General features: G+C 29.2%; 4 protein-coding genes across 4 annotated transcripts in view; 3 read left to right on the top strand and 1 right to left on the bottom strand.

The window, feature by feature from the left end:
• LOC113382846 (protein CBFA2T3) overlaps positions 1-4753 on the top strand; it is a 69523-nt gene extending 64770 nt beyond the window's left edge. Inside the window, exons 3-13 of the mRNA XM_026621093.1 lie at positions 466-624; positions 741-919; positions 992-1138; positions 2646-2821; positions 2903-3047; positions 3109-3283; positions 3357-3496; positions 3563-3671; positions 3739-3824; positions 3903-4013; positions 4242-4753. Coding sequence (XP_026476878.1) covers positions 466-624; positions 741-919; positions 992-1138; positions 2646-2821; positions 2903-3047; positions 3109-3283; positions 3357-3496; positions 3563-3671; positions 3739-3824; positions 3903-4013; positions 4242-4457 — 1643 coding nt within the window. The 3' untranslated portion in view covers positions 4458-4753. The remainder of the gene's footprint in view (positions 1-465; positions 625-740; positions 920-991; positions 1139-2645; positions 2822-2902; positions 3048-3108; positions 3284-3356; positions 3497-3562; positions 3672-3738; positions 3825-3902; positions 4014-4241) is intronic.
• Positions 4754-5208: 455 nt separating this feature from the next.
• On the bottom strand, positions 5209-7706 carry LOC113382881 (nucleolar protein 9). Its single transcript, XM_026621129.1, has 7 exons — positions 7246-7706; positions 6690-7182; positions 6245-6617; positions 6045-6173; positions 5833-5973; positions 5598-5771; positions 5209-5524 (listed from the first exon to the last, which is right to left on the bottom strand). Exons 1-7 carry the CDS (start codon positions 7436-7438, stop codon positions 5261-5263), a joined length of 1767 nt encoding a protein of 588 aa, XP_026476914.1. The 5' UTR covers positions 7439-7706; the 3' UTR covers positions 5209-5260.
• A 230-nt stretch (positions 7707-7936) lies between these two features.
• On the top strand, positions 7937-9874 carry LOC113382777 (glutamate dehydrogenase, mitochondrial). Its single transcript, XM_026621008.1, has one exon. It carries the CDS (start codon positions 8176-8178, stop codon positions 9820-9822), a length of 1647 nt encoding a protein of 548 aa, XP_026476793.1. The 5' UTR covers positions 7937-8175; the 3' UTR covers positions 9823-9874.
• A 6199-nt stretch (positions 9875-16073) lies between these two features.
• Positions 16074-21142, top strand: LOC113383401 (zinc finger and SCAN domain-containing protein 12-like). Its single transcript, XM_026621670.1, has 15 exons — positions 16074-16230; positions 16545-16643; positions 16823-17078; positions 17151-17254; positions 17316-17427; positions 17641-17736; positions 17816-17946; positions 18031-18229; positions 18303-18450; positions 18695-18936; positions 19019-19107; positions 19177-19506; positions 19583-19910; positions 19982-20175; positions 20963-21142. Exons 2-15 carry the CDS (start codon positions 16554-16556, stop codon positions 21140-21142), a joined length of 2499 nt encoding a protein of 832 aa, XP_026477455.1. The 5' UTR covers positions 16074-16230; positions 16545-16553.
• The last annotated feature ends 2508 nt before the right edge of the window (positions 21143-23650 follow it).

The following is a 23650-nucleotide window of genomic DNA, read 5'->3' as shown; positions in this document are numbered from 1 at the left end:
ATGTATATTCCTGATTGCCGTCATTCACAGCCAAAGATTGTCGTAGTTAGAAATATGACCCCTTACTATTCAATAAATTATACATTGGAGCTATTCATACTTGAACACAATTTCATTGTTCTGTATCTTTGTTTTTTTGTATTTTCTGGATAAAAACCGTATACCTAAAAGGTCGTAAAACTGCATGTGAGACGAGAAAGCGACACCTTTCCAAAGCAAAAACGCAGTAAAAGATTTAGTACCAGTTTAGGGAAGTCGGATATGACAAATCCGGCGAGAAAACTCCACTCGGAATCACTCCGAGGGAGAAGTTGTATCTGAGTGATAACTCCAGAGTGAGTTATCCATCTCTAGTATATATCATATACTCGTAATGCTTTTCTTGAAGATTTTGTAATTAATTAATTTTATTTATTTACTGTAAATCTATTTATATATCTATTTATTTATTTATTTATTTTGCAGGATCGAACAAGGATCGTTGCAAAACTCCTGATTCTCCGGAAGGTGCACGCCTAGTCGCCCCCAGAAGTCCGAGCTCACCTTCGGGACCTTTGAATTTGCTACATAACCAATGTAGGGCGAGTAACGGGTCTATTTCGCCACATCAAAACGGAAGCGGTGGTAATATATAAATACATTTTAAAAACTCATGTTTTTATAAAATTATAACGATTTTTGTAGATCTACATGTTAAAAAATTATTGTGAAATAGCTTTTATAATATCTTTTTCTTCCAGCTGGTTCACCGACTCCACCGCCTAGCGGTCATTTGGCGGCAGAATTGCAATTATATGGACAAACATCACAAAGGCCTTTATTAAAAGTAAAAAGATTTCTCTCGACACTTGTAACATTTGGACAAGACATTTCTCCAGATATCGGCGAACGAGTTAGGGGACTCGTTATGTCATTGGCTGTAAGATAATAAATATTTTTAATCGATTACAGATTTATATTTCTACAATAATTATTTTATTGTTTATTTAAGAGTTCGGGAATCAGTCTTGAAGAATTTCAAGGATCACTACAAGATGTGACTAATTTTCCGCTAAGACCATTTGTACTGCCCTTTCTTAGAGCGCATTTGCCACTTCTTCAAAGGGAAATTCAAACATTAGCGCGAACTGCTAAACAGGTAAATTACATAGAATTTTACTTATTTGTTAAAAATTAAACATTTGATATCGCAACACTATTTTATTATTTTTGTTCGAATGATTATTTGTTAAAGGTTTGTTGGAAACTGCGATATCAGAATTTAGCAATTAGTATTATCAGCGCGTTACGCCATGTGACGCTTTCGAAGCACCCTTCCTTCGAACATGCCCCCGTGTTCTAATTTGTTGCCCATCGATTGTAAAGTGATATTGAACAGTCGTCGTTTTGGTTCTGGATATTAATTATAATAAAACATGAAATAAACTTATACAGTAATGGAAATATGGGTAAAATTAATTTGAAAATATTTGTTAAGGTATGGTTATCAATTAATGTAATATATAGAAACCAAAAGATTAACGATGTGAATAAGATATTTGCAATATAAAACATAAAATTTGAATAAATAAAGTCAATATAAAATAAAATAGTTCATAATAATACAACCATTAGATTAGAATATATAATATATTGATTTACTTCTAGTATTTTAATATTTAAATATTAAAGCATTGATTGTAAAATACTCTTATAACATCAAAAGTCTGAATGAACTCAAATTGATTTACTCCTCAAAGGTAAAACCAATTTCTCCGCTCCATATACATTATTACTCCACGTCTGCTTTCACGGAACCACGTGTCGCCGTGACATCTGTCATTGCCCCATTGCGGGGGCCCCACTAATTTCCATCGCTCAACCCATTTTCCTCAGTTTGAGCCGCGTCTCATTTCTCCCAACGAAAACCCATTTCCATTTTCGTGAACAAACAAACGCTTTCGTTCGCGGGAGCGGCTGACACCGACGTCTGACGCACGCGACACTTTTTGCCCTTATTAGATAGATGTATATTGAGAAATAAACTTGGAAGGAAAGAAGGGGTTAATTGGGTCAGAATGTTTTAAAAATGGGTACTACGGACTCTAGGAACTAAAGACTAGAACGCTATGACTCTATAAATTCCGACTTGGGGGCCGTTCAAGTATTACATAAGCACTATAGGGGGCGGGGGGTTGTTGATTTGCTTATTTTGGGTTGACATGGGGGGCAGGGGAGCCTGGATGATGATTACGTCATCATTTTTCATCAATTGCAAAATGTTTACGTAAGCATGGGGGTAGGGGGTAAGAGCCTTGCTTACTTTTGCTGGTAGGGGGATGGGGGGGTAAATAATTGTAATAAATCTGCTTACGTAATACTCGAACGATCCCTTGCTGATTTTATATTTTCTCGACATTTCAAGTAATTTTGAATCGTTTGAGTTTCCAAAATTGGAAAAAGATGTGTGTGAGCCGATATTTGACCTTTTGTCGACGTTTTCTCAAAAATGGCTGAACTAATTTTAAAACTTTAAAAGCCATAAAAGGAATGTTTTCTGTAAGAGTACTTCCAATACTTTAACATTTTTACCAATTTGTTACTTTTTCCTTAACATTTATTAATTCGTTTTCACCAATTTAACGGTTTAAATCTTATTTTTCCAGACGCCTTTACAGTATGTGAGAGGGCACGAACAAGTAGTCTTAGACCCATCTCATAATTCTGCTGAAGCAGCCGAAATATTCCTGCCTCCTGCGTCATCATCTACAACTGGTCCTTGTGGTGATGATAGAGCAAGCAATGCTGCTGCTCCAATATTGAAAAGAAGAGCTTCTGACGCGTAAGACAAAACATTTTTTTATAACGCTTTACTTTGAATTATTGACATTTTACATAAATGAAAGTATCTAATTTTTTTTAGTTATCACGACACAATGTCCAATGGACTCTCCCACGACATGTTGGGTGAATATCCTCCTCCAAAACGAGCACATCCATCTTTATTAGTTAATCCATCACCTCTGCTCATGCCTGTTCATCAGCATCAAGGATCTTACGACTATCAGGTAAATAATTATAATTATTTGTGAACATAAAAATTCAGTTATTGATTGTTGTCTATTATAGCATTTTCAGCCACTTGGGCCAAGTCATGAAGAAAGACGAGATTCAAATAATCAATTATCAAATGATCAAAGAAATGGAACTTGTGATGAGTGGAAAAATATTAATACTATGTTAAATTGTATTTTGTCGATGGTAGAGAAGACTAAGAGGGCTTTAGCTATACTTCAACAACGAGGTAAAAAAGCAATGCCGCTTAAATTTTATTGTTTAGTTTAAGTTTATTGTTATATTGTATTGATTCTTTTTAGGGGTTCCACAAGAAACTAATCCAGTAATGGAAAATAATGATATCCGACGATTAGTCAATGAAATATTATCAACTACGGTTCGTCAGACTGAAGAAAGAGTAGCTGAAGTAAAAAGAAGAGCTGAAGATGCCGTGAATCAGGTAAAATAGTATATTATCATTATTTTTTTAATAGGTTTAATTAACGTATTATAATTTACTCTAAAGGTGAAACGACAGGCGGTATTGGAATTACAACGGGCGGTATCACATGCAGAAAGCAAAGCACTTGAACTTGTGGCTTCGGAAAGAGCAAAAATGGAGAAAATGCTTTTAAGTAAGTAGAATATCAACCTGATATTTGTTTAAAGTAATATTGACTAATTATTTGTAACACATAATAGTTCACAAACAACCCCCAGATGAAAATAATATGGATAATCAAGAAAATAGTCGATCGCCGCCAGTTTCTAGTATGTCCCACCAAAATGTAAGATAATGGATACTGAATATGTAAAATACTATATTAGTGGATAGTATTAATAATAAATATTGAATATGATGTTAGGTTTGCTGGAATTGTGGACGGAAAGCAAATGAAACCTGCAGTGGATGCAATGTGGCTCGATATTGTGGATCATTTTGCCAACATCGAGATTGGGAAACTCGCCATCATCAGGTATGTACATGAATATTTTGTTAAAACATCTCCTTTACTTAAACTAACAATATTTGCGTTCAAACTGATAACTATAGCATCGTAATGTAGTTATCTTGTTTAATTTAATAAACATTGTGTCCTACTATTTAATCCTAATTGCGTCCCCCATTAGTTAAAATCCTCAAGTAAAATATGCATGCTAGCATTCTATTATCCCGATAATTATTTATAAATGCTATAATTCAGAACTGCGCGAGTCAGGACTCATCAAAAGCTGCACTACGACTACTGCCTACGATAAATAATACAACAATAGCAAATCCTGTCCCAACAGCAGCATCTGTTTCTATATCTACTAGTAATGGTAAATGCATACTTCCATCATCAAATTCATCAGGAAACGTAAGTAGTGTCTTATGCGGAAATAATAATCAAGAAAGAATACCCCCGTTAAAAAAATGACGCCGACGACTTCGCAAATAGACTTTGAGCGATGTATATAAATATTAGTCAATCGTTGATGTAACTTGTTTATATGTAAGGTTTTAAATTATGGGAATATTTGTGAAAATCAAAATATTCAGATCTTGGTGTGATTCTACTGACCAACTTTTTGTGAACTAGATTTGCCGACTCGGAACCATACCATATTAAACTAATTTTTTTTCTTGTTTTTATAAAATTACAACGTTTCAGGTAATTAATATATTAATCTAAGATTATTCTTAATGTTAGATTAGAAATAAAAAAAACACTTAATGGAGAAAATTGCACTACTATTCTAGAAGTGAGTTGCATCATATTATATGATTTTAAAAAAATCTAGTCAACTTAATATAAAGAAATGCAATTTTAAACTTGTAAATAAATGTATTAGATAATATATAAAAAATAACTTCTAATCTAAGTTATGTATAAAAGCGTTTGATAAGTTTTAATTTAATATCCAAAACTGTATAAATATAACACCTATTTGTTGTGTGCAATTGCATTTCCCATTTATGATAATACTGCAAAAATATTTGATCTTGATCTTATTAAAATTGTCAATTGACTAGTCATGTTGGAGAGATAAATATATACCAAAGAAGTTAACGGAATGTGAAGTGGAACCAAAAACAAAAATGATTTGATGATGAATACATATACTATTATTATATATGTATGTATAAATAAATAACTAATGAATTTGTTTGTAGGATAATTATTATGTTCAGTCTGTAATAAAATTATAATATACATACTGAAGACTTAACAGAACTACATTATTTAGTAATAATATCATCAAACATTTTTTTAATATTTGATTGTTTCTGACTGAGTTGTTCCCAATCTGTAGGACTCCTTTTATATAACTCCACATTATATTTAATGCCAATGATTCGTCCGATATCTGAGCCCATGAGTGGACCAACATTCTGAACTAATTCATTCATTATTTTGCTTTGTTGGCCTTTATTGCTCTTCTCCCAAATGTGCTCAAAAGCTCTAGATCCATATTTAGACATAGCCAAGTCAGAGAAGGTCCCCTTCATAAAAAATATTATATATGAATACAATATTTGAAACTTTAATATAGGATAGTTTTGTGATCCTTTTTACCTTTAATATTCTGCACATTTTCTCACGGCTTTTTTCTCCTATATACTGACTTTGGAAAAATACATCTGCTATATGGCTGCCTTTAGGATCACAAAATAATTTTAAGAGATCGTTAGGGCTCATTGCCATTAAACTATTTACAACTTTGATTGGTTTATTAAACAGCAACATTTCCTTTTAAAAAATATTAATAGTTAGTATAAAAGAAAATAATTTATACAATGTTTTTACTAACCTGTATTATAAAAGATCCATGAATGTTTATTACAAAAGTATTTACTTCTTCAGCTCGTGGTAAAGGTAATAGTTGAATTATCAGAGGTGCAAATTTGTATGATGTTTTATCATCATTACATTCCAGCATATTAGAGAAAACCTAAAAAGATAATTCACAATATTTATATACATATAACTACATGCATATATATTAATTCTAAAACTACTTACATTAATAAGTTTTGCTTGTTGAGTGCCCAATCTCCTGCAAGCTTTAGTTATTGAAAGCAAGACTCCAGTATGTCCCGTAGCTAAAATATCTTTAAATGATTCTGATAATTCAACAAAAATAGACTCGAGCTAAAAAATACATGCCCACATTATTACTATTACTTCGACAAGACTGCATGCTTAAATATTATTATACATACAATATCTTTATCATTACAATTATTGAGCAAATTCTGTACAGCAAAGTTACTGGATTTCTTTAAACTTAGTGCCCTCAAGTTTCCTACAAAACATTTTTTGTAGATATACTGAAAGAGTTTGTCATTGGAAGCATTTAATATACACTCTAGTAATCTTGTTGCAGGTTCTGAATCAAATACTGGAGGACCATAATTATCTTCGGCATTTGCTTCGGCGTTTTCTTTTTTGATAAAACTTTCCTTAACCAAATATTTTATCAGCTGTTTTTGTAATTTTGGTTGCCTATCTTTTATTGCAAATATCACAATTTGTAGAAAACCTGATGTTAATTCTGAATATGCAAAATCATTTAGCTGTGGCCATCTCAACAACCTAAAATAAAAATAATTGTACTGTTTGTATGAAAAGTATAATTATATTAAAGAAAATGTAGTAATGCAGTACCTCTGTACGTAATCTTCAACAATTTCATGCCACTCTGAACGAACATCAGAAAATGTATACATTTCTTTTTTATATCTACTTTTGTCTTCAACAGGTTTCATTCCTGCTAAACTCATAATGCACTGTCGGGTAATTCTGTTTGCAAAATTATCCCATATGAAGTCTTCCATATTATTGAGTAAATATTTACTTATTTTAATAGTAAAAAGGTTGCATTTTTCTACATGTTCTGAAGAGTATGTTTTAGCATTTTCTTCAGGTTTTATTGCAGATCTGTTTGAGCATACATCTACTAACTTTTGCAAAATATAACTAGCAAATCTATCACAGGATATTTTACGTAAGTCATCTGACATACAAGTCATCATGTGTTCTAAATTTTCTGGTTCTGCATCTGGCAGTATGCTTTCTATAACTCTACATCCAATCTGATTGTATGAATAATGGATTTCATTGCCTTTAATTTCTTCAAATACATTATTGACTAGGCACTCTGAAATTAATATTGATTATAAATAAACTGTGCTTAGAATTAAACATAATCTCATGTACTTACGCTTTTCCTCAGCATTTTCAAAGCCTGCTTTTAGAAGTTCTAAAACTCTAACAAAATACTGGTATACATCTTCATCTAAATGTGATCCTCTACCAAATTTTCCTTGCTTTCCATAACGTCTTGCATTCATTAACACTGATTTACCTCTTTTTCTTTTTTTTCTCTTATCTTCTTGTGATTGTGATTCTGCCATTACGTCTGTCAAACTATTTCCACTAATGAAAATAAACAATAATGTTTTTCTTTCGATAAATTATGTTTTGTAAAATGTAACCCTAAATATAAAGCTGATGAACATGTGGGTACGTTTGTCGAACTGTCAAAATCAGCCCATTATTTAGCAACAACCAAACAACATTCAAAAATAAATAAATAAAACTATATATATTTTTTAACAAAACTCGTCAATTGTGTTATTTTAATATTTGCTTAAATAAAATATATATTAAAGTATTTTCATATAAAATGTTTACAGAGTTTTCTTATAAAATATATTTGTATTTGATGATTAATGATGTTTCGTAATTTTTCCTTAATTTGGCACCACTGGAATGTGCGAAATCGGTTTTTCAACAAGCAAGAGGAGGAAAATCACGAAATGCAGGTGAAATAATTAATTATTATTTAGAATTTCGATTTATTGAATAGCGAATTAAATAAATCGGTTTGTAGATTAGAAATAGAATTTTATCTTTTATCGTTATCAGGAGTAGCAACTCAAGCGCACGCGTCTACTTATAAATTCGCTGAGCCCTCTCCACACTTGTGACTTGTTCCTTGTCAAGTCGACCGCATGTCATTATTTGTTCGCTACTCATTTTACGTAACGTTTTAGAAGTGTGTGGGTGTGGTGCTAATTTTAGCACCGTAGCGATCGTTTTTATTAAGTTTTTTTTATTTTGAGTAATAGTTTTAATATATTTTACCAAAATGTTGCATCTTAAGTCAATCACCAAAAGTGCACTGAAACATAACCCCTCCGAAGTGTCTACATTGGTCAAAGCTCTGCCAACGGCCATCCAAACGCGCTCTTACTCCGAGCACCAAATTCCCGATAGGCTGAAGGATGTCCCAACACATCCTAATCCAAGATTTTTCGACATGGTGGAGTACTTCTTCCACCGTGCCTGCCAGATCGTCGAATCTAAATTGGTCGAGGACATGAAAGGAAGCAAAATGACAGTTGAAGATAAAACTAAGAAAGTCAAAGGTATTCTTATGTTAATGCAGCCATGCGATCACATTTTGGAAATTGCTTTCCCATTGCGCAGAGATTCAGGAAACTACGAAATGATTCAGGGTTACCGTGCTCAACACAGCACACATCGTACACCAACCAAAGGAGGTATCCGTTTCTCAATGGATGTTTCCCGTGATGAAGTCAAAGCTTTGTCTGCTTTGATGACATTCAAGTGTGCCTGTGTTGATGTACCATTCGGTGGTGCTAAGGCTGGAGTCAAAATTGACCCAAAGACATACTCTGAACACGAATTGGAAAAGATCACAAGGCGCTTCACCTTGGAATTGGCAAAGAAAGGATTTATTGGACCCGGTGTAGATGTACCAGCCCCTGACATGGGAACTGGTGAACGTGAAATGTCTTGGATTGCTGATACATACGCTAAGACCATTGGACATTTAGATATCAATGCCCACGCTTGTGTTACTGGCAAACCAATCAACCAAGGAGGTATTCACGGTCGTGTCTCTGCAACTGGACGTGGTGTTTTCCACGGCTTGGAGAACTTCATCAATGAAGCTAACTACATGAGCATGATTGGAACAACACCTGGCTGGGGTGGCAAAACTTTCATTGTCCAAGGTTTCGGTAATGTAGGTTTACACACTTGCAGATACTTGCACCGTGCTGGAGCCACTTGTGTTGGAATTATTGAGCATGATGGTTCAATCTACAACCCAGAAGGTATTGACCCTAAGGCTTTGGAAGATTACAAAACCGAACACGGAACTGTTGTTGGATTCCCAGGAGCCAAACCCTATGAAGGAGAAAATTTGATGTATGAAGAATGTGATATCTTTATTCCAGCTGCCATTGAAAAAGTTATAAATGCAAGCAATGCACACAAAATCCAAGCCAAGATTATTGCTGAAGCTGCCAACGGACCAACAACACCTGCTGCTGATACAATTTTGATCCAAAGGAATATATTGGTCATCCCTGACTTGTACATCAACGCTGGTGGTGTCACCGTATCCTTCTTCGAATGGTTGAAGAATTTGAACCACGTATCATACGGAAGATTGACATTCAAATACGAAAGAGAATCCAACTACCACCTTTTGGAATCAGTGCAAGAGTCTTTGGAACGTCGCTTTGGAAGGGTTGGTGGTCGCATTCCAGTCACCCCATCAGAGAGCTTCCAGAAGAGAATTTCTGGTGCAAGTGAAAAGGATATTGTACATTCTGGCTTGGACTACACAATGGAAAGGTCTGCAAGAGCTATCATGAAGACAGCAATGAAATTCAATTTGGGATTGGACTTGAGAACAGCAGCATATGTAAACTCTATTGAAAAGATCTTCACAACTTATGCTGAAGCCGGTTTAGCCTTTTAAGATTAATTATAGCATTTTACTTATAGATAACGATACCAGTGAAAAATCATTACATCAATAAGCTCATAGTGCAAAGTTCCTTGCCAGTTTAATTTGTTTTACATATTTAAATTTATTAATCTGTACATGAAAAATCACTCATTAGAACATAATGTAAATGTTATAATATTTGCACAATCAAAGTAATAATGTAAGCACGCAATATGTGAAGAACGTGAATGGTAATAATCTTTATACATTTATTTGTTTAATATAAATGAATAAATGTATAAGTTTGAATTTTATGTTACTATAATATGTATTCAAGCAATAAATTTCTGCGTGGTAATTTTAATTCGCGCGTCGTTAACCTCATAATAATAACTTATTCTTATGTACATATGTATTTAAATAAAACTCTGTCCGATATATATTATGTATCTTTATTTTATTTTAGCTTATTTTCTTTACAGGTCTTTACAATATTGGCTTTTACATAACCATGTTGCCCTTTACATAATATTCAGTTGTATCACGAATATTTTTAAATGTGGCCTAAATAATTATTCATTATAATGAGATAAGGTAAAAACAGTGTGTTACTATGTGTCGGCATACGAATGCGTATCTGACGGTCGTAAATTCGAATCGCGTGTCGAAAGACCTTGGCGGTTATATTTTGGCGGAGGTCGCGCTAAGGTCTAGTTTTTAATATTAAAAAATGTGTAGCATCACACAATATATCGACTGTTTACATAACAAATTAGTTACAAATATCTTATATACATACAATTTTCTCGAGGTCGAATCAATATTAATAAATTGTATTTATTCAATTGAAAATCTAATGCATATTGCCATAGGAAAATCGTTTCGTGTTAATTGCTTGAGATGTGGATTTAAGATTATGCATATTTATTTATTTACGTAACGTGATAAATGAAGCACCTGTTTTATTTGAAAAGATCGATAATAAATGAGGCTAATCCCTTATCAATCTTACTTTTTAGTGATTGATTAGATGAATGAAAATACTTGCGCAATCGGTAAATCATCAATTGTATAAAGAAAAGATTATCCTTGGAACATACTGCACACTTTTTTTACATTAACTATTCAATAAAATTAATTTTGCAAATGTTCGACACTTGCCAATAAAAGTGTGATTTAATATTTTTTATTAACTGATTATTGGAAGTTAATACACAATATATATATATATATATATATATATATATATATATAAACGTTGAATATTCATCCTGCCTTATTGTATCATATTTTTTGTTAATTATTTTATAAATTTTAGATATTTATTAAATTATATGATGTTTTATGATGAGAAGAGTCAAGCAGGACTCTTATCTAGAAGATTACATATAGAAGACGTACAACAAATTTAAATATTAAAATATAAAATATAAAATGAGCTTTTCTTCTTACTAACTGAATGGAATCATGGTAAAACACTTTTTTCCTTTAATATATATATATGTGTGTGTGTGGATGTGTTTATCTACAGCTGTTATTATAAATGATTTTTAAATTTCTTAATTAAATATTCGCCTTTTTTCATCATAAAATATATGTAGTATATCCCCATCTTCATGAGCTATTGATGAGAAATATTTTTCACATTTACACACAAATTTAATTATTTAATTTTTTTTATCATTTTTTTATTCTATGAGCTGCTATGCTAAAGTATATAAACAAAAAAGAATAAACTAAATAAGAATAAATAAAGATAATAACATAAAAATAGTAATTAATAATAATAATAATAGATAATAATATAATACATTAACACAAACAAATACATTAAATTAACTAACATATTTTGATGATTTACTATAAAAAATATAGAAATTGTTCCATTAAACAATTTGCTAGATTAGGATATTATCCATTGGTGATTATTTAAAAATTGAAAGAATTTATACTTCTTGTTCTTCATAACAAAGGAGTTCAGAAAATTAAAAATCATAATATATGCATCATATAACGATATGGCATATTTTTGAGACAAATATTTTTTGATAAAAACGAATAAAAAGTGAGCTATTTACAAATAAAATTTTGGAAATATAAATAACATTAAAAAGAAATATTTTTGGGAGTAGAATTCAATAATCACGTGATGAAAAAACAATTTTTTTATCAAATAAAATTCAACTGACGTAGTATATAATATATATGCAGATGGCATTCATAATCATTTAGATATTTCTAAAGCATGTCAACAAAACCAACTAACTTGCGCAATTGTAAATTATTTGAATTTAATTACGCACAAATGAAATACATTATGGCATACATATTAATTAGCAACGTCCATTTCAACCTGGTGATTTTGATTAGGAATAGTTTGTTTAATAAACCTTCAATTAAAATTAATTATATAATTATAAATCGATAACTATTTGTAGAATCGAATATGTATATTTAGATAATTAGTTTCAAGATTCAATTTTCAGAATCTGAAGTAATTATGATCAACCTGATGAACTTTACATTAATAATTTCAAAGCAATCGTTTACCGATAAAAGTTGACATTGGAAAATGTCACAAGATTAGATATTTAAAGTATACCTGTTTCCTAGCACATGTGACATTTATAAAATCATATACCTTCTAATATATATAAAAATAAATCGCAAAATGTGTTGGTAAGCCCATAACTGAACAACGCCTGGACTAATTTGGCCAATTCTTTTTTTAAAATGTTCGTTGAAGTCCAAGGATGGTTCTTACGGTGTGAAAAAATCGAATAATTGTTGGGAAAACCCTAAAAACAGCCCTTTTCTTTTTCTCATACAAACGTTTTCTAACTAAAACATAGAATCAATTTGAGCTTTATTGCTATTAAAGTTCATATTAAATTACAAGCACTCACTGTATACTCCTTTTAAACCATTATTCGGTATTTGATAAATCTTTCTGAAGTGTGTTAAGGAAATTTTCTAGGTTGTATGTGATTATAAAGTACTGGGATTTATGTGCAATATTGTACAAATAAATAGAAAAAAATGAAACAAATGAAAACTATCATTTGCCAAAAATTTCAATTTACTTATGAACCTAGACAATGTTAGAATATGTATAATAAATTTATGATTATAAATGAAAAAAATGAAACGTCTACATTATTATTGCCAGAAATTAAAATATAAAATACAATATATGTATGGCAGATTTAATGATACACATATGAACAGGATATGACAAATTAATTCACTTAAAATATGAAATTAAGTATTAATCAAGGTCCTACCTTTAATGCGATGCATGCGAAAAATACGAACGGACGCCTTAGGGGGCGCCAACACAAGATTCGGATATTATATTTTCAATATAGTTTTTTTTCAATATATAATTTCTTTCGGTCTTTTACTTTTCTTTCCACAATATTTTTAAAATTCGTAAAATTTTCACTTTATTTATAACAACAAATGGGAAAGTAAAGATGAATACATACGATTCGGTCTTCACGATATTGATTAGGAGAAGTTTAAGATGCAATTTTGGATATCTTAAATCATAAAAAATTAAATTAATTTAATCTAACATGAAGTACCAGTGTTATGTTATGGTTATGGTTATGTTATACCGTTTAAAAGACTTTAATTTCCTATATAGTGTGGGAATTGAGACTCATCATTTCATTTAAAGCAGTTCTACATTTAACATCGCTCATAATATAAATGTATATGCATTTTAGCGTGAAGAGTAATTTAAAAAACAATATTTATTATTTTTAGGTAAACGGTAAATATTAGTATATTATATTAAAAAATTGTAGACATGGGTACATGACAACGTCTGTCGGGTCATCTAGTATGCATATATAAAATTAGCAAATCAGATTTCTAATGAAAAATTACATTATTAATATAAGAGGAGCAGAATTTAATACATTTTGATTACGTTTTAATATTAAAAAATCTTTCGCATGTGTTTACGATTTCAAACAGAACTATTTTTAACAATTCTTGCTGCTATTTTTAAAATGTGTCGAACGATATTTATATCTGGCTTTGTGATATAATTCTGTATTTCAAAATTAAATTAAATGAGCCACTTACACCTAAGTAATTTATTGATGAATTTAGGAGCATTGAGTTTTAAACAATTTCTCCTTATTAAATTGTTATATAATTTCTCCTAACATCTAGAGATTTTATCCGTTCAAAGAATCGTGCCATATATATTTTTATCATTTGATAAGATACTTGTAAAACAAATATTTTCATATTGTTACCACACCATTTGGACACTGCGACAAAAAATTAATTTATCGTCACATAAATAGATAATCGTCAATGTATTAATCTGTTTAAATGATAAATACACATATATATTGAGCAATATGCTTTAAAAATTTTAATGGAACGAATATTATATATGTTTTACTTGAAGATTATATCATTTCTTTTATCTTTTAGGCGAAGTGATTTTGGTTTTATCACTTTTTTTGACTTGATTGGATTTAGGTAAATTTAAAATGCGTTACTAGGCAGCAACCGAACTAATAAATGAAATTTAAAATTTCCAAAGACCCAAAATAAAATAACAGTATTAATTATAATATTGAAACATTATGCACTTGATGAGATGATAAAGTATTTTTTAAATTTATGAATAATAAACATTTCACATTAATCATTATACAAAAATATAAATTTTGAATAAATATAATGATCAAAATAAATCAGTTTAAAATATAATAACAGAAACATAAAAGTAATATAGTTCATTACTGCGTTACATTTAATGAGAAATTATTTATAATATTAAGTATTAAAAACAAATATCGAATTTTGAAAATCTAGTTTTATGATGTATATATAATCAAGTTCCTCTCAATTTATATAATATATATATATATATATATATATATATATATATATATATATGATATATATGAGCCAAATTATACCTTCATTTCTAACATTTTTTAAAAAATATTTTAAGTTTATCTTTTAACATAGTTGCTGATCTTAAATAATCAATATTCTTGATGAATAGACAAGAAATTGGAGACTTACAATATAAAAGTATAAAAATTATTTAGAGGGTTTTAATATTTATGTAATTTAACATATATAAAATATCTATTTCAGGTCTGATATATAATACATTGCAATGATTGATCCATAAACGACTGCAATATTTTGATAAATCTGAATATATAGAATTATTATATTATAATACAGAAGACCAAAATCTCAGATAATAGAGAATAAATTTTATTTATTGGTTCTACAGATTCAGGTCTGATATATTATTCATTACAATGATTGATCCATAAACGACTGCAATATTTTGATAAATCTGAATATATGGAATTATTATATTATAATAGAGAAGACCAAAATCTCAGTTAATGGAGAATAAATTTTATTTATTGGTTCTACAGATTCAGGTCTGATAATATATTGCAATGATTGATCCATAAACGACTGCAATATTTTGATAAATCTGTATATATAGAATTATTATATTATAATACAGAAGACCAAAATCTCAGTTAATAGAGAATACATTTTATTTATTGGCTCTACAGATTCAGGTCTGATATATAATACATTGCATTGATTGATCCATAAACGACTGCAATATTTTGATAAATCTGAATATATAGAATTATTAATACAGAAAACCAAAATCTCAGTTAATAGAGAATAAATTTTATTTATTGGTTCTACAGATTCAGGTCTGATATATAATACATTGCAATGATTGATCCATAAACGACTGCAACATAAAAAATCTGAATATATAGAATTATTATATTATAATACAGAAGACCAAAATCTCAGTTAATAGAGAATAAATTTCATTTATTTGTTGTACAGCTTCAACTTCAGCCTGACTGTAATGTTTGGATGTGGTTTTTATTCATTTTTATGCTCTGGAAATGCATCTTTATAAAATATTTAAGTACAGGTTTTCTAATCGATCAATCTATCAATAATTAATAAAAGCATTAATGGGTTAATAGTATAATATATGTACAGCAATCTATCCTTATTGGTTTAATTCATTATATAAAATTCAAAAAGATGTCTTACTATTTAAATATGGATTCTGTACTATATATTTCTATTAACTCAATATACAAATCTAATTAATTCTTCCAAAATTGAATCTTGTTGAGTTTGTAATTGCATTTGATGTTTTTGAATTTGAATTTCGTACGTTAATGAATTTCTCAGAAGTAGGTTGGAACAATCGTGTCATCGGGCAATACTAATGCCGAACTGAACAGCAAGGCGGCCGCCATGACGAAATTTGAGGAAAATTAAAGTAGAAAATTGTAATGGTGGCATCATGCAGACATTCAAGTGATTCAATGCTGACAACTTTTTCAAAAAATTCAATTTTCTCTCAATGTAAACATAATCGTTGATTATAATAATATTAAGGTAAATTTATTTATGTTTAAAGACATGAATTAGAGTTATCTAATTTCCCAAGAGCGTCTCCTTAGCTTTCTAGCAGCACTCATACAATCCCTCCCAAATTTTTGGTTTTTTGTTTGTCATAACATTATTATGTTTAAAGACTGTAGTTACTTAGGAACTTTTTGATATTTCTTTACTAAATACCAATTGATTCAGTCGTCAATAATTCCCCATTTACTGTTTTGACATAAAGACGCCTGCTTGTGTGAAGAAGCTAAAATGATGCAATTAATAGTTGTAATTATATATTTTCATATTTATTACAAAATTTATAGGTTTCAACAATGGAGGAGAATTCCCTAAAACATTGTTTTTTATGTCACACTAGGATTGGGATATTGAATAAACCAGCAATAGATATATTTTCAGAAGAGGTACAATTTAAAATACAATTCTGATATCCAGAGTTATATTATTATAAATGTCTTTCACTCTTTTTGGATCAATTAGTGTTTTACTATTACTAGGTTAACTGTCAAAATATAATAATTTATCTCTGGGTTCAGAACTAAATTGAATTATATTCTTTTACTTATTCAATTTTTCTTTTTAGAATCAGACTTGTGCTGAAAGGCCTTTAATGTCAGCTATAGTATCAATTTTAGGAATAGATATTAAACCATTAAGTGTGCACTCTACATCAGTTTGTGAGCCATGTAGAAAAGCAGTCAACGAGTATGATGAACATGAGATGAGATTATCGGAACTTAAAGTAGAAATAATTTCTAACTATAATAGGACTATTGTTAAATATAATGGGATACCCATAGAAGTAGAACACGAAGTGGAAGTTTTAGAATATAGTGATGGTATTTTATCTTATTAAATTTTAAATCAACTTATATCTAGTTTGTTTATTGATATATTTAATATAATTATAGACGATAATGAAGAACAAAACTTCAATCAATATAATGACATAATAGAAGAAATTGATAATGAAGCAGAAGATGACCAAATAGAATATTCAGAAGATGCAGATAGGGTATGTTTTATATAATAAACATTTTTTCACATTTGCTAATACCTTTTATTATTTATTCTAGGATATGTCTATTGAAATGCAGCTAGAGAAACTACATAATTCAGATGAAAATACAGAAGTTAATAAGATTTCTTTTGAAGCAAATGTAGTAAAAGATGTTGCACATAAAACTGGTAATAATTTAAAGCATGTCAAATAAGATATTTATTTTTTAAATAAGATTATTTAGGTTAAAATTTCTAATTAGAAAAGATTAGGTTATAATTTTCAATTATTATATTTTTTTGTAATTTTGATTTATAAATTTGTTACTATTTTTTGTAATTACAAGTATTTGATAAGCTAAAATATGTATGGTTTTTATTTTGGTGCTTGTGATCCCTTAGTTCAAGATTTTGAAGAACAAATAACAATCCATGAGTTAGATGCAACTGGTGCCCCAGTAGGGGGTGCTACTTCTGGTAATGAAAAAGACGGGGAAGGTATATAATTAAAAATTAATGTAATTATTTTAAGTTTTATTTGTTTTTACAATACTGATGCTTGATATTATTTTTATAGATAATGAATCTCATGATATTATAAGTATTAAACTGGAACCAGATGATGACTACTCACCTAGGACAAATATGATGAAAAAGAGACGATTGCCTATTAAGAAAATTAAAGAGGAAACTGAACAATTACAACCGGTAAATGGGATATAGCTAGATCTACAATATATGCACATTTTCTGTCAAATCTTATTTTAAAATTATAATAATGAATTATTGCAGTTGGTGACCCTAGATAATTCTGTGTACACCTGCCTATTATGTCCACAAGCTGAAAATAATGACAACACAACAAATGACAGAACGTTTGATGCAAAAGCTATTGTTTTACATATGAAAACTCAACATGACCAAAGGATATATGTTTGTGATGTTTGTGGGAAAGACTTCAGGAAAAGAAATGAACTTAGTGAACACTTAGGTTGTTTATTATATTTTTAATCATGGATAACATGAATTCATAGAATATTTATCATGTTTGCTTTTATAACTAGATGAGCATGTGGCATTAGAAGAAGGTGATTTTCAATGTGAAACATGCAACAGGATATTTTCCAATTTTCGTTTATTTAGGATTCATAGGAGAATGCATTACCCAACTAACAAATCTTGGTCTTGTGATGAATGTGGGAAAAAATACAGGTTAGTTACAACATTCAAAATACACTTTATTTAAATTCAATATTTACAATTTAAGCCAATACAATTATTATTTTTATCACATATGATATTGAGACTATAACAATATCTAGATATTTATGAATATTTTGTTATATATGTATATATAACAATATATACATATTATATATATATATATATATATATATATATATATATATATATATATATATTATATATATATATATATATATATTTGATTTTACAGTTCCAGAAATCTCCTTTATGAGCATATGAACACACACACAGGTAAACGTCCATACCAATGTGAGCAATGCTCGAAATCATTTGCATCAAAATATACGATGGCTGCCCATATGAAAACACATACAGATAGGCCTAGGCCTTATCAATGTTCTCAATGCACTAAAGCATTTTTTAGTCAACAGAATTTAACACAGCATGAAAGAACTCATTCAGGAATCAAGGATTATATTTGTAAAACATGTGGTAACTATGAATTCAATATTTAGTTTGATATTGAACAGCTTAGCAGAGATTAAACATATATATGGTAATTATTTTTTCACAGGTAAAGGATTTGGTACACCACACAACTTAGAAGTGCATAATATTGTACATACTGGCTACAAACCTTTTATTTGTCGTACTTGTGGAAAAGTATGTATATTTGGAATTGTTAATTAGATTACATAATTAAATTTCTTTCCCTAACTCATTTTTTTCTAGGCGTTTGCCCGAAGAGCTGAAATTCGTGATCATGAACGAACTCATACTGGAGAAAGACCATATTCATGTGATATTTGTGGAGCAAATTTCTCACAAAGATCAAATTTACAAAGTCACAAAAGAGCAACTCATTTTGATGACAAGAGGCATAAGTGTGAATTATGTGAAAAATGCTTTAAAAGACGTAGATTGCTAGATTATCATATTAAAGCTACACATACGGGTGAACGGCCTTTTAAATGTAATGTTTGTGAGGCAGCCTTTGTTTATCCTGAGCACTTTAAAAAACATCTGAGGATACATAGTGGAGAAAAACCTTATCTTTGTGAGGTAAAATTCTATAATTACATTATTAATCTTATTTATTGCATAATGTATATGAGGCTGATGTAATTTGTTATTGTAGGTATGTGGAAAAGCTTTTAACAGTCGTGACAATAGAAACGCACATAGGTTTGTGCATAGTGATAAAAAGCCATATGAATGTTTGGTTTGTGGTCAAGGATTCATGAGGAAGCCTCTACTTTATGCTCATATGCAATCTCAAGGGCATCTTAATGACACGATTGTTGTGAATCAGCCAAGATTACAAACAGATGATTTTACACTAAACACCGATCATGAAGCTAAAATACAATGTATAGCAGGAGATGAAAATGATATAGCAACAGCAAGTATAGAAGAAACTGATGGAGTTTTTCTCACAGATCTTAAAGATCATGTAATAATACAAGGTAATAATTGGAAACAAGAATCATTAATATGAATTGATCATACTTTATTAATTTTTTTCGTATTTAATCAGATGGTGACAACATTTATGCAACAGAAGCTTCCAACATACATAACATAAACGAACTCACATCTCAGCCTGCTTCTGATGATGAAAATTTAGTCATTGATGGAAATCAAATAAGATTTAGTGATGAAACAAATGATGGAGACCAAATGGGTATTACACAGATATCTATAGATGATGATGGTGTGGAATATGCAGATGTAAGCAATATATTATTATTATTATTATATATACATATATATATATATATATTTATATATATATATTATATATTATTATATATATATATATATATATATATATATATATATAATTTAGTTGTTAATTTTGATGTTGAGATATATGAGTAAGTTCTTGTGGGGCGATACATCAAAGAATAAAAAGCAAAGATTTATGAATTAATCTTTAATTTCAAACGTTTCGACATTCAATTTAATGTCATCATCAGTGGATCTAAAAACAGTATGAAAAATTAGTATATCTTGGTAATTATAATATATGTGGATTGGTATAGTATCTATAAAATAAGTGAAAAATTAACAAAACAGCAACACTTAACAATAAACAAAATATAAAAGATATAAAAGGTAATAGAAATTAGAAATTGAATAAATAAAAAAAAAGAATATAGGCATAAATTTATAAGTACACATATATGTATATTTATATAAACCTATGCATAATATATATATATATATATATATATATATGTATATATATATACATACATACATACATACATACATACAAACATATATATATACACATATACATATACAAATACATATACATATATATATATATATATATATATATATATATACATACATACATATATAAATTAAAGGAATAAAAGATTAATTCATAAATCTTTGCTTTTTATTCTTTGATGTATCGCCCCACAAGAACTTACTCATATATATATATATATATATATATATATATATATATATATATATATATATCAATCCATTTTTGTTTTTCTAGCAATATCTTCAAGTAATAACAGATGATTTGGATGCAGAACAGATAGAAATTATATCAAATCAACAAAGGACGATACAAACAAGTAATGGTCCAGTTCAATTAGTTCAAATTAGAATACCGGGTCCGGATGGTAAAGAAGACAAGGCCTGGGTTAATCTTGTAACATCAGATGAAGCTTAATTCTAAACTTAATGTATATTTAATTGTACTAGATTTTAAAATAAATAAGTGATTCTTCATTAATGTTCTGAGTTAACTATCCTAACTGTGTTAGAAGCTCTTTATTTCTATTTATTTGACATATTAGGTAGTAAAAAATATATCTTTGCTTTATACTTAATTAGATGTGTTCATCAATCTGAAATGGAAATCATAATTATAAATGCATACATCGTTAGATATATAAATATGAATTCAATACTAAATCTTTTTCAGGATTTTGAAAGCATATTCAAATATCCCACCATATCTTTGGCCATTGTGGTGCATACAACGGTAAATTGGATATATAAATGTATATATTGCTTTTTCCATCATAATACATGGACTAGCTGCATTAGTTTGTATGGGAAATGGATATATAAATGTATATATTGATATTCCTTCAAAACCGAGACGATAATTATATATTTAATGGCGTATAAAACGATATATATATTTATGTATTGATAATTCTCCTAAGCCAAGACCATAATTAAAGACCATCTAGTAACGTAAAAAGCGATTAAAAAAGATATTTGTCCTAAGCCAAGAACATAATTATATATGTAATGGCGTATAAAGCGATATATAAATGTATATATCGTTATTTCTCGTAAGCCGGGACCATAATTATATATAAAAGCGTATTAAGGAGTCCAATAAGATTCCTAGATTCATAGAGGCGATTGCATGCAGCGCCTCTATGCAAAATCGTTCCCAGTTTTTGAGGAACTAACGTCAAACGTTTGACAGTTCTTGCGTAAAAAGGAATCCAATAAGATTTCTAAGCTCCAACGGTGATTGCTTGCAGCGCCTCTATGCAAAATCGTTCCCAGTTTGTGAGGAACTAACGCCGAACGTTTGACAGTTCATATCCAATTGGAATCCATGGTCTACTTATATATATACTAGCTGGCCTAGTTTGTATGGGAATTGGATATATAGATGTAGATACAGAATTATACATTATTAGACTTAAAAACTTCTTGCAAAAATAATGAAATTAGATATATAAATGTATATAATTATTATGTATCATATTATTATATTATCATTAAATAATATATATTTAAAACATTGTAATTTTGCTAATTACATATGAGTATATTTGTAATATTTTGTATTTATATAAATAAATATTTAAGTAATTTAATTTGAATTTTTTTTAATTTAATAGATGTGTAATTTATAGAATTTTTCAGGTTGCTTTTGGCAAACAATAATTAATAACGATAAATAATTTGACAAACAATTATTAATAGCTCTATATATTAATTTTATTTACTTAATTTCAATCATACATAAATATCCATTTACATAAAGATATATTAATTTTATTTTATATGATACTCAATTTATTCAAAAATCGATTATTAATATTTTTTAAATTAATTTAAGTTTTTAAATTAAATTATTCAAAAATCTTATCCTTTCGCAACGATAGGAAGAGCCGACATCGAAAGAGTGAGTCTTCATAGTAAACTGGGTCTGTAATCGTTGCGAAGTATCAGGCGAACAGACACGCTCAGAATATATATATGATAGTATAGTACTATTCGCGCGGTCTATAGAGCTCGCGTACCCTTCATACATTTCATACATTTTCATACGAATTTTTCGGCCGATCTATTAGGGTAGCAGACACATTTTCAATCAAATTTCGCTCGTATTTCACAGGGCCGTCTGCTGAAATGTTAGGGGTAATTATTTTGAAAATAAAAAATGCAATTTATTGTTTTGGGATATTTTGATAGGTTTTGTTGCTGGAAATGGTTTTTTAACACTAATATTATTATATGAACATTGAAAAAAGTAGTAAATGTTGAAAATGTAGCAGATGTTTGCATAATTTAGTTATTCGTGTATACACAGTACATTTTTTGACCTTTCGTCAACGTTTTCAGGAGAACGGCTGTACCGATTTCAAAAATTTAAAAAGCATCGGATGTGGCTTGATGAGGACTCTACCCGATTAGTTTTTTGTGACGATCGGTGAAGCCATTTCTTCAAAATTAGTGTAAATGTGTAAAAAATTTAATCTACGATTTTTCTAAAATCCTTGAATCGAATTTAAAAATTGAAAAACTATTCGAAAGATATTTTTGGGGAATCATAGTTTATAGTTTTTGGTAAAGATCAGCTGGGCCGTTTCTTTGTAATTAGTTAATTAATGTGGAGCAAAATTTATTTTGCTATTAATTTTTTTAAATTATACACATAGTATATTCCTAAACTAATATAACATATATTAGTAATATTTTGATTAATGCAATTATTATAATTATGTGTTTTTCCGACTTTTTAAAATAATTTACATATTTGTTTTATTCAACATATAAAGATGTTCAAAATGCGGTCCTGGTTTCTTGTTAAATGTAGTCCTGCTTTCTGATTGGTTGCCTCGTTTTGACAGCTCCAAATATATAAATGGCGGACAATTCTCGTTACTTCTTACGAAAATGCTCTTGTAATCGCTTCGAAGTATCA

The sequence above is a fragment of the Ctenocephalides felis genome, unplaced genomic scaffold (genome assembly GCF_003426905.1).
Source record: "Ctenocephalides felis isolate EL2017-DRISC unplaced genomic scaffold, ASM342690v1 CF-g0.4_SCAFFOLD_03570, whole genome shotgun sequence".
NCBI lineage: Eukaryota > Metazoa > Arthropoda > Insecta > Siphonaptera > Pulicidae > Ctenocephalides > Ctenocephalides felis.
The sequence above is the reverse complement of the archived record's forward strand: the minus strand, read 5'-3'. Positions and strand labels throughout refer to the sequence as shown.

Excerpts from the sequence above, each read along its gene's own strand:
- LOC113383401 (XM_026621670.1), top strand. The coding sequence starts at position 16,554 with ATGGAGGAGAATTCCCTAAAACATTGTTTTTTATGTCACACTAGGATT. Across the intron at positions 17,428-17,640 it reads AGATGTTGCACATAAAACTG|TTCAAGATTTTGAAGAACAA; the intron begins GTAATAATTTAA and ends GTGATCCCTTAG. Across the intron at positions 19,108-19,176 it reads TTTGTCGTACTTGTGGAAAA|GCGTTTGCCCGAAGAGCTGA; the intron begins GTATGTATATTT and ends ATTTTTTTCTAG.
- LOC113382777 (XM_026621008.1), top strand. The coding sequence starts at position 8,176 with ATGTTGCATCTTAAGTCAATCACCAAAAGTGCACTGAAACATAACCCC.
- LOC113382881 (XM_026621129.1), bottom strand. The coding sequence starts at position 7,438 with ATGGCAGAATCACAATCACAAGAAGATAAGAGAAAAAAAAGAAAAAGA. Across the intron at positions 6,174-6,244 it reads ATTGTAATGATAAAGATATT|CTCGAGTCTATTTTTGTTGA; the intron begins GTATGTATAATA and ends TGTATTTTTTAG. Across the intron at positions 5,974-6,044 it reads AACAAGCAAAACTTATTAAT|GTTTTCTCTAATATGCTGGA; the intron begins GTAAGTAGTTTT and ends TTATCTTTTTAG.